Source organism: Charadrius vociferus, unplaced genomic scaffold, assembly GCF_000708025.1.
Source record: "Charadrius vociferus isolate BGI_N301 unplaced genomic scaffold, ASM70802v2 scaffold600, whole genome shotgun sequence".
Classification (NCBI taxonomy): Eukaryota; Metazoa; Chordata; class Aves; order Charadriiformes; family Charadriidae; genus Charadrius; species Charadrius vociferus.
Window position 1 is genome coordinate 873,825 of NW_009646404.1, and position 11,259 is coordinate 885,083.

An 11,259-nucleotide genomic window follows, 5' to 3' on the forward strand; every position below is an offset into this window, starting at 1 on the left:
CCCAAAGGGAGCTGTGCCAGAGCCCACTACTGCAGACAGATATTGACTGGCCATTACGAGACCACTTTAAACTCTCACTCTGGGCTTTTTTTTCACTGTTTATCTTACATATTTTACTGCTTGCTCTGTTGCGCTCATATGGTAAGAGTGGAAAATTATGTGCTATTCTGTCCTAATGACTTCACTCTAGTAAAGCTGAAGTGCAAAAGAGCAATCTGATAGATTCCCACAGAACTTCACATCTTTAAGTGGGTTTGCTACTGCACTTGTAAGATGCTGTCTATGGCGACTGGGCTCATCTAGTTGAATTGATTGCAACTGGTTGTCAGAATTATTGATGGCAAGATGCTCATGTTGCTGCTGGCTTCCTTACAGTTTTGCAAGTATGTCAGAGTGTCTTTTGACTTTAGTATTAGTTCCTCCTTCGTGTTGGAAAGCATTTACAGGAGCTTGCTGCGTGTTGTATCCCAGGATGAATGTTTGTTTTTCAGAATACCTTTTCTAATTTGATTCCACGCTTAAATACCATTGCTAGATCATAAGAAAAAGCTAAATGGTAACTTTTTTTGGCCCCTACATCTGTGTCTGATACCCATATATATTACATGGTTATATGTATTGTTAATTTATATTGTTATATCTATTGTTAATAGTTGGAGCGTTGTTACTTTTAAATTAGTTTTTCAGAAATTGATGGTGGCTTTTTTTTATGTACTTCCTTATGTACATTGGGTCATCTAAAAGGACTCTAAACAAAAGAGAAAAACCCTGCCTTTAATCTTTGCATTTTTTCTTCTCTCTGCATTCCTTGAAACCATGGTAACGGATAGGATAACCTATCTGCATTAGAGTGGCTGCGGAGTGAAAGATTAGGCTTGTTGCAGAGTCTGATGCTAATGTATCACCACCTGTAAACCACAACAATCGGGTATAAGGAAAATGAATGTTTTAAAAAGAAGAGTTTGCTGTTAATGATTAGGTGTAACAGAATAAACTTTGACTTAAAATTCATATGTTCCCATGTATTTCTTTTAATTTCTAGTTTCAGCATCCCTCTTACTTGTAACCATTAGTCTCTCGATTTTAAACTTGCAGATTCTCACAGCCTAGACTCCAGTCGATATTCCTTAGTAGGAGCAGATCTCCGTTTCTCATCAGATCTGGAGGAAAAGCTAAAGAAACATAACCTGGATACACAGTAAGATTATTTTTTTATTATTAATTTTGATGAGGGCTTGTGGAAGTGTACTGGTGAGAGTAAAGTCAGGCTTGGGCATACAGTATCTGCATCCCATGCTCATTATGCTATTTCCATGGTTACCTTTTCCTGAGCCCTTTGAGCAGAAGGAATTGTTCAGACACCTCGTGCAGCCTCACTGAGCCGCGCAGGCTGGCATTGCCGTGACTGCTGGGCAGTTCCAAGTCTGAAGCGAGATTGTTCCTTGCATAGCCTATTCTGCAAACTGCCTTTTCATCCTTCCTGAGAAGATCAAACATTGCAGAACTATTTGCTTCTTGTTCTTAAAACGCTGAGGGGAATGAAGTTTGACTTTCTGTGATTGTGTTTCTGGTGATTGGTTTTCTTCGGGGTATATGATCCTTTCGCACAAGTTAAAGCTCTTGGTGCAGGACAGGCAGCTGTAATTCCTCCTCGCTTTCTGCCCCCGTCCCTTGCCCTGGAGGGGATGGGTTCCTGCAGCAGCCATTTTCTTTCTCAGAGGTGATGCAAGTTTTCTTTCTCTACTTCATGAATTTAACTCTTGTAGAGATTTCTAAAAGAGTTACCCCTTGCTTGAATTTGGTTGAAATTTAGTTAATAGAATCAGAAGTTATTCAAGGGGAATCTAAACTAGAGATGTATCAAAAATGTCATAAATTGCTTTTTTTAAGAGTTGGTTCAGTTGCATTTTGATGCTGGCTGGGCAGCACCTGTATCAGTGAACATCTTTCACCCCTATTGTAATGGGTATGTGAGTCGAGATTTCTGGGAGCTTAGCTGGTAAAGTGAAGGATAATTCTGTCAATGGGAAATTATTTCAGAGTTTTATCTTTGTAATTCTTTTCTATTGCCTCTACTTAAAACCCCTATTGTTCCCTAGACCTTTTGATAAAGTGATTACCATGGAGTCCTTTGAGAACTTAATTCTGGGAGCTAATATCTGGGATTTTATTGTTCAAGTGTTAGGCTTCTGGAGGGGGCAGGATTTAAGTTTTAGAGCGGATGATGGACATACCTTTCAAATATAAGATATATAAATAGCGGCTATCTGGCTGGGTGGGAGAGAGCATATGGGTAAGCAGAATGCATCAAATTGCCATTTAAATCTTTACACTTCCATCTTCTGAAATCTTCCCTTGCTTGCCTACATTGCTGCTCCCTGTGGAATTTCTCCGGCTTCTAGTGACTTTTCTTTTTCCTGTTCATTCTAGCAATTAAAAGAAAACTCCATAATTCTAAGGAAAATTACTTGTGTAGATGTCTATTTTTGGATTTTTGTGGATGGAGGGGGAAGAGGCAATGTGCAAACTATAGATTGCATTTTGTTAGATAATAACATGTGAAGTTTATTTTACAGATATTGAACAAATTTGTCTCATTAAAATTCTTAGAACTTTTTTTAAAGAGGAAACATTTTCTTTTGATTAGTATTTTGTTCCTAATTTTGCTGATCTCTAAAAGAGTGCGCATTGTGTATATAGAGTACAATTCTTCTGCAAAATGAATTTTAATATGCGCTTCAGTTTATGCTATCACAGTTCAGAGAAGACTAGCAGAATACACATTTTTCTGTGTTCATAGGATGGCTGACTTAGGGGAGATTGTTTCCTAATATCTCTGTTTTGTAACCATGGGAGTCCCCTGTCGACTGCCAGAAAACCCAATTCTAGTCAACTTGATGAAGTGATTTCATTCAGTCTTAAATGTCTAGTTCATAAAAACGATAGGTCTTTTAAGAATTTTTGGAGACATGAAATTACTTGCTTGCTAATAATCCTTTATAGATTTTTCTTGTTCTTTTGCTAGAAATAGTTCTCTTGTTTTTTTTGTTTTAAAGTTTGCCAACGCTTCTGGTAGCGGAGTGTGTACTGGTTTACATGACACCGCAGCAATCTGCAAATCTTTTAAAGTGGGCAGCAAGCACTTTTCCGGTGGCGATGTTTATAAATTACGAGCAGGTAAAACAAAAATGGCATTTTTAGACCTGCATTATTGTCATAAAAATTGCTCTCAAAAGTGGGAGTTCTGCTTGTAAAATAAGAGTGGGCCATATGCTTTTGTACAGGTAGGAACTTCTGCTGAATTTCTTTAGTAATGTGTTTTATTTGGTAGATCTGTTAGCTCATTGTAAAGAATATATAGCGATTCTGAAAGACAATTGCTGGACTGTATTGAACCAAAAGAACTGAGGCTTAATCCATATATGGAGAAAACCGTGTAATATTGGTTTAGATAAGACTGAGGAAAAAGAAATGCTGCTGAATGTCGGATATGAGTGTATAACATTACATAATTACCTCTCTGTGTTCTCTGACAAAGTGGAGCAAAAAATCACATCAGCGTGAACTTAGCTTCTCTGTATGGAAGTAAAACGCTGCCTTGGGGGAACTAGGTGCCTCCAGGATTTATTAACAAGATCTTCCAAGCTGTAAATCACTGCTGGAGAGCTGAACCAAGCTGCTGACAACTTAAAGCAGAGTCAGTTTCAGTGCCCAGTGTCTGCAAAGGCATTGTCGCTGTTAAACTGGCACTCAACTTGTCAACGTGAGGTAGCTGAGGAGATGTGGCAGTGGGAAATGACACCTGGTGTAAGAGTTTGTGGAACTCTAATGTTAGCCTGTGCATTTTATGACGTAGACAATTTGAGAGTTTAACCAAGTTACTGCTTTTCACTGCGATTACATTCTTTTCGGAAGGGGGAACACTTTTGTCTCATTCTCTACCTGAGGTGAATATGACGGACAGGTTTGGACAGATCATGATTGAGAACTTGCAGAGACGACAGTGTAACCTGGCTGGAGTGGAAGTCTGCAGATCTTTGGACTCTCAGGTAAAGGGGCACAGGGCTTTGGGTGTGTTTAATATCAAACTTAATGAATCTGTCTGCAAGTTCTGCCTCTGTGTGTGCACTGTAAGGCTCAGAGCAGCGACCAAAACAGGTTTGGGATGGGGCAGCTGCTACCTACTGAAACCCTTTCCTATCCATGTTACAGTGGTTCCCTGTTACCAATGCCGTGGTTGCTCAATGCCGCTTAGTTTTGTACAAAAACTGCAGTAGATCAGCGCACAGCTCCCTCTACCCACCATCCTCTCTGCGCAGAGGTTAGCAGATGCTTAGAAAAGGGTATAAGTGCTCTTCAAAGAACAGGTCAAGCAGACGGCCTACAAAATCCTTAGGGGGAAAAACTGTTCTCTGGTATTTTTCCTCGAGTCCTCTGAAAACTGTGCTGCTTGTTTATTTTACAGAAGGAACGATTGCTGTTAAATGGCTGGGAAACGGCACATGCCATTGATATGATGACAGTGTACAGCTTTTTGCCACAGGCTGATGTCAAAAGGTATTACTGATAGCTTGCTTGCGGCCAAAAGTCTTCTTCAGATGCCATTTCCAAGGTAGTTCACGTCAGTATGTAGAACGGGATCCCCGAGTATAACAGAGGAGGCTGTGTGCAGGTGCTAGCTAGGTGGACAGAATGTGTCTGAGTGCGAAGCTCTGCAGAGCCTTAAGGACAATGTCTGGAGCAACATTAATGATCCAGAGGGTTATTGCTGCCAGAAGTAGACTGATAGCGGTGATGATTTATTTGGGTGCGATATAAAGCATCTCATGACAGAAATCTGCAGATAAAAGATGCCACAGAAATGCTGTGTTCAGTTTTTACAGTACCTAAGATGTTTCTTGTGAACACCCATCCTCCACAATACTAGATGAGTGGAGAGGAGTCCTAAAATACACTCAGAACAGGCAGCCACTTTTCATATCCCTAAGGGAGATGACATCCAGCTGTTTGCTCCAGTTTTGTAGGCCTAGTAAGATTACTTATCCATTTACTCTTTTACTACAAGTGGGTGGAAACGGCCAGTCCTGATCCTCCCTCCTTCCTTGGCAGCGTATTTAGGTAATGAGCCAAGGCAGGGCAGTAATTTAGTGCTATGACCTATTGTACTATGCAAGCAAAGAGAGAGAGAGAGGAGAGGTGCGCCCAACAGCGCGGTGTGTCCAGCTCTCAACAGATGGATGCATCTTCCATTCGTATCATCTTCGCGAGCTAGACTGCTGGGTCTGTAGACAGAGCTTACTATATAGAGGGTATAACTAAAGGTTGTTGTAACAGTCGCTAATCTGCATGGATTTTGTTAATTTTTTGTGTTAAAGAAAAGCTAAAAAGGGGGAAACTGTTTTTAATGAGTAACTCCTTAAGTATATAATATGAAGTGCGAATTGCTGTGAGTCATTCAGTAACTCTGGTTTGAATTAGCTGAACAAGTTACGTTGGTCAAAATAAGTGTTCACATATGGGGATTTCTCAAACCATGGAACTGAACAGGTGAGACTGAAAATCATAGGTTGTTTAAATAGGAACGATGACTGTGTGATTGCACCATATGGCACTTGTGGAGAGACGTAGCTTGTACTTCTTTTGCAGCATTTTTTACTACCTTAGGTCTGTTCAGCTCTTTCCACTTGTTCCAAATGCCAAGAAATAGGTTACGTAAACTCTGTCCTTCAGTATTAATGAGGAAAATAATGCTTTCTATTTGTAAAAATCTTTACAACAGTGTTCTTCTGCAGCACTTGCACATCTGTGAGTGTATTTAGGAACTTTTACCGCTCAGCTTCTTTTGGTCCTCAGTAGCAGCCCTTCCAAATATTTAGCATGGAAAATATCTGATATTCAGGTCATCTAGAGTGAAGGAGAGGAATGTGCCGGGTTAAACTTTGTAAAGCAAGCACAGCTTAGGAAAAGGTCTCCCATTTGTTTGGTGGAAGATGCTCAAAGATCTTACTTTAAGAATCCTAGGTAGGAACCATTTTAGGAAAAAAAAATCCTCAGCTCTTATATGTACCATTTGGTTTGTGTTTCATCATGAGCTCATGTGGGAGAGTTGTTAGAAGCTGCACTGGTGTACCCATCACTCTTCCAAGGCATAATATGGACTTGTGATTGTCTGGAGAAAATACTGTCTTCAAATGTTCACTGTAATCCTTTGATAAAGATAAATTTCCTTCCAGCTGTACTTCCTTCAGGCTGTACTGTTTGTGTCTACTGAAATCCAGCAAGACCAGATATGTGCAGTAAAAGGGGTTAGAAGAGAAATAGTGGTATTTGTGAGGAGTTACACAGATTAGTCCTGGAACATGAAATTCCAGGGATGAGAAGTTGAAAACATCTTGTCCGTCACTTGTGTCGTACATTGACAACAAAGGCTGGGAGTAGTGGTGGTATCTTTATTATGGACAAATACCTGTATTAATTTACTAGAAAGGTAACTGCCTTATTGGCTGTACTTTTCACTCCTAAGGAGTGAAGAAGAGTACTTTAAAAACTGTACTGAGACTGCAGCTCGAATCACAATTTTTATTTTATTCCTACAGAATAGAAGGACTTGAATTCCTAGATGAAAAGGAACTGTTTGAACAACTAATGCAGCACTACTGCATCTGCTGGGCTTCAAAGGACAGCAGTAATCTGGGTAATGTTCTCCAACATCTAGGAGGTGACCCTGCCCATTGAAATCTTATGTGGAAAGACTGGGACTAAAGATACCAGACATATGATAGAAGTCTCCTGTCGCGGGAGTGGGGTCTGCTTCTCTGTCATTGTTGGGGCTGTGAACACCTCCCTGGTGGTGTCTTGTGACTGTTTCTCAACAGCCTTTTGAGGGTTTGTATAGGCATCTGAATTGCCCAACAGGAACCCTGTCCAGTACAGGGCAGTTAGGATTTTTACACCGAAAGATGCCGTATGGGTTACTTTAAATAACTGCCTGCTTTATACTATCACTGCTAATTGAACGGTTTACAAATCCTGTGCACGTGAAGTGCCAGATGGGCACACAGTATATGAAATTGCAGTGTCCTGACAACATTAGCATAAAAATAAATTTGTATTACTTAGCCCAGTCTTCTGCACTGTCCTCATTTACGTCCATCTGAGACTTAAGTTTTCCACGCTGCTTTCTCCTGGGGGAAAAAATTCCCTCTGAAGTTAACTCTTTTAAATGTTCCCTTTGTACTTAAAATTCTGTCTCTTCTAAACTGGAATTTCTTTGAAACAGAGAGACTTGATTTATGCTCTATGTAGCATTATGTATGTTGCTGCTGCTTAAGAAATAATAAAATCAAAAGAATTGCGGTTTGGGTGAAGGATGGATGACTACAGCCATTATTTGTCTAAATTAGAAAGACAACTCTGTTGCAGACACAGTTTATCTCTTTTTTTTGCCTGCAATTTCATGAACTTCAGTCTTTCCAGAAAACTTCTCTGGCTGCCAGTTTATCTTTTCCCTCCCCTGCTCTGCCCTTCCCTTGCTCCTGACAAAGCACTATTCGAGAACAGATTTTATTTGCTCTGCCTTAGCAGATGTGAATCAAGTTGTGGGTATATTTCAGCCAGACTGCGTAGCAAAGCATCTGATACAGGTAGTAAAGCAAGATCTTCAATACCCTGTTGCTGCTGCTGTGACAGAGGTGCTACCTTGCCGTGTCTCGTGACCTGAATCCTACAACTTCAACAGTTTCGAGCTGCAGAAATGCGCGTTTTTCCATTTGATTTCTTATGGCTAAAAGGCAATAAATGTAATACAGAGCTTACTTCTAGAGGAGCCAAGGCCAAAAAGTTCACCTATTCATAGTAGCCCATATTCCTGGGATCTCCAGTGTTATTCTTTGCTGTGATTAGAGAAGTATTTAGGACAATTTTGGGTACTGAGGTTAAGTGACGCAGCATCTTAGGAGTAGAAAAAGACAAAATCCTAAAGGAGATAAGGCATATCCATGCATTATACATTTGATTAATATAAAGCAGGTTTTCTTTATCCAGAGTGAATTTGCTGCCCTCATTAATGGTACTTTCCCCACCTGTCTGTTTTTAATTTCATGGGCAGACCCTTAGTTCAGCAGCAGCCTCTGTGTTGTTCCTTCTGCCGTGGATAACTTCAGTGCTCTGTCAGATTGGCTTATTCAAATTAATTGTTGCATCGCAATCAAGAAACGGTTAAAAAATTATAGACCAACCTGTTTCCTAATTTCCTGCCACGAAATCCTTTACATTTAAGTTTAAAAAAAATAAAAATAAAATTCTCAAAGCATCCTTCTTCCTGTGTCTAACTGTCCTAATGGCAGTGAAGTACATGTAGTATGAGAATAAACGCTTGTTTCTCACCCCCATCCTCTTTTCTTTTCAAACAGGTCTTGCAAACATCACGTTCTAATGTATTTACTGGAGGGAAGCCGTGGGCCCAGAAGCTGCAGCGACTGCCTTCTACTTGAGACGAGATCACAGAAATGATGGGACTTTGCATGTGCCAACTTCAGTCTGTGCATCTGTGTAAGCGGCGCCAGTGCAGGAAGCGACGGGTGCTACTGATGTCAACTGTCCTTGTGGGGCTTTGGTAGTTTTAATGAATCCTTTTTTGCCCGCTGGGAGCAATTGTTATGAGGCAAGACTCGCCTCCCATTCCCAGATATATAACGACGGACTTCCTTAAGATGTCAGTAATTCCTGTTTAAAAGCTTGCCTTCCTTAGTTTAAAACTGAAAGTAAAGTGTTCTTGGATTATATGATTTTCCTCTTTTGTCTTTTTGTGGATGTGTAAAATGTATTTGTGACAGGAAACTGGAAAATCGGTGCCGGTGAGCTGCATTATTGGATATCTCTGCACTGTGCACGGCTGATCGGGAAGGTTAAAACTTGTCAATTTTCATTCTGTTCAGGTTAACTTTTATGAAGTGTCACCATGTTGGCTTTTTCCTGGCTTTTAGCATTGCTACAAGGCTGTTACTATACTAGGTATGTTATTACAGGGGAAGGGTGAAAGAAGAAGGAGGGACGTGATTCTTGTTCAGTGGTATACAAGAAACTGGATGATGATGTTAAAGCAGATTTTTTTTTAACTGGGAAGGGCTTAGCTTGGCACTTCAGCTCTGGGATGGTAAAGGTAAGAAAGAAATTAACCTAAATTTGCACTGCTTCTGGTAGTATCTTTACACCGGTTTCTCATTCTTCTTTCTTTCCTCTTAAAAGAAACAAAATCCCAACAGCAACAAAAGACCTTCCCATGTTGTTTGAAATTGAATCTTGCAACCTTCCTATGAGAAAAATAATAAATGTTTAGTATTTATAATTTGACTAGTGTCTTACTCATTAGAAATTACTTATTTATGTCTGATTTAGTGACTACATTTTTCCTCTCTCGCCAAGCGCCTCACCAAGAGTATTTGTTAAAGCCGTTTCAAGCATAAGCAACCATTTGTTGTGGGGAATGGAGTCAAATCCAGTTGGCGGATGGTCGCAAGTGGTGTTCCCCAGGGCTCAGTATTGGGCCCAGTTCTCTTTAATATCTTTATCAGTGACCTGGACGAGAGGATCGAGTGCTGCCTCGGTAAGTTCGCAGATGACACCAAGTTGGGCAGGAGTGTCGATCTGCTTGAGTGTAGGACGGCTCTACAGAGGGATCTGGACAGGCTTGGATCGATGGGCCGAGGCCAATGGTGTGAGGTTCAACCAGGCCAAGTGCCGGCTCCTGCGCTCAGGTCACACCAACCCTGTGCAGCTCTACAGGCTCGGGGAGGAGTGGCTGGAAAGCTGCCCGGTGGAAAAGGACCTGGGGGTGTTGGTGGACAGCCGGCTGAACATGAGCCAGCGGTGTGCCCAGGTGGCCAAGAAGGCCAACAGCATCCTGGCCTCTATTGGGAATAGTGTGGCCAGCAGGACTGGGGCAGTGATCGTCCCCCTGTACTGGGAACTGGTGAGGCTCTGCCTTGAGTGCTGTGTTCACTTTTGGGTCCCTCACTACAAGAAAGACCTTGAGGTCCTGGAGCGTGTCCAGAGAAAGGCAATGAAGCTGGTGAGGGGTGTAGAACACAAGTCTTGTAAGGAGCAGCTGAGGGAACTGGTGGTGTTCAGCCTGGAGAAAAGGAGGCTGAGGGGAGACCTTATGGCTCTCTACAGCTCCCTGAAAGGAGGGTGTAGCGAGGTGGGGGTTGGTCTCTGCTCCCAAGTAACAGGCGATAGGACAAGAGGAAATGGCCTCAAGTTGTGCCAGGGGAGGTTTAGGATGGATATTAGGAAAAATTTCTTCACCGAAAGGGTTATCAAACATTGGAACAGGCTGCCCAGGGAAGTGGCTGAATCGCCATCCCTGGAGGTGTTTAAAAGACGGGTAGATGTGCTGAGGGACATGTGGTGGTTTTGGCAGTGTTAGGTTGATGGTTGGACTCAATGATCTTAAAGATCCCTTCCAACCTAGACAATTCTAGCATTTTTGTTCCGCATGTGACTTTCTGTACTGTAAGAATACCTGACTTTGGAAATAGTTGACATGAATGTGGACTGGAGGTGTAGGGACGTATCAAAAAAAGTAAACAGTTCCTAGAAGTGACAGTCATAATTTCAGAGGAACAGAAGTAGTAAAAAGAAATGGCGTTCCCTTCACTGCCCTCCTCTCTCAGTCACTGGTGACTACAGTCCACCTCCTGTTGTTTGTGTCAGTTATGACAAGGCACAGAAATACAACATTTGGCTAATGCTGCGCTCGGTCTTGGCAAAGTGTTCGCATAAACTCTCTGCCCCCAAAGGGAAGGGATGGACCGTGCAATTATGAAAGGAGCTTATAACCTTTGCTTCCTAGATAACAATATCAATGGTATGCTTATGACTGCACATTTTAGATGTTTGGGCTTATCTGTGCCCCTCGTCTTGTAAGAGGCATGCGCAAGCTGTGCCTGCCTTAAGTGTTGACCCTTTCGCTCTGCAGATGCACGAGACCAGGAGGCTATGTCTCAGTTTTTCACCTTAACATCAAAGTTGCTTCTTGAGCGCAGCGGCTGTAACTGGGGACTGTAGGGTCTGCTACTGGGTGGTTTCCCCCCGGCAGTTGCCCGCTGTCCAGATTGGGAGGTAGACTTGCTGATGAGCCTTTCTGCTTTATAGGAAGCAGGGGCAAATAGCCTGCTGTATTTAATGGCCTGCAGCTTCGCGGGTTTGCCTTCTGGTTTCACGCTGTTGTTACTCAGAGTATTTTAATATTTTTCATTC

General features: G+C 41.8%; 1 protein-coding gene across 1 annotated transcript in view; it reads left to right on the plus strand.

Moving 5' to 3' along the window:
• Positions 1–9,059, plus strand: part of LCMT1 (leucine carboxyl methyltransferase 1) — a 19,642-nt gene extending 10,583 nt beyond the window's left edge. Inside the window, exons 6-11 of the mRNA XM_009895114.1 lie at positions 1,096–1,198; positions 3,057–3,177; positions 3,948–4,049; positions 4,466–4,557; positions 6,597–6,694; positions 8,412–9,059. Coding sequence (XP_009893416.1) covers positions 1,096–1,198; positions 3,057–3,177; positions 3,948–4,049; positions 4,466–4,557; positions 6,597–6,694; positions 8,412–8,434 — 539 coding nt within the window. The 3' untranslated portion in view covers positions 8,435–9,059. The remainder of the gene's footprint in view (positions 1–1,095; positions 1,199–3,056; positions 3,178–3,947; positions 4,050–4,465; positions 4,558–6,596; positions 6,695–8,411) is intronic.
• The last annotated feature ends 2,200 nt before the right edge of the window (positions 9,060–11,259 follow it).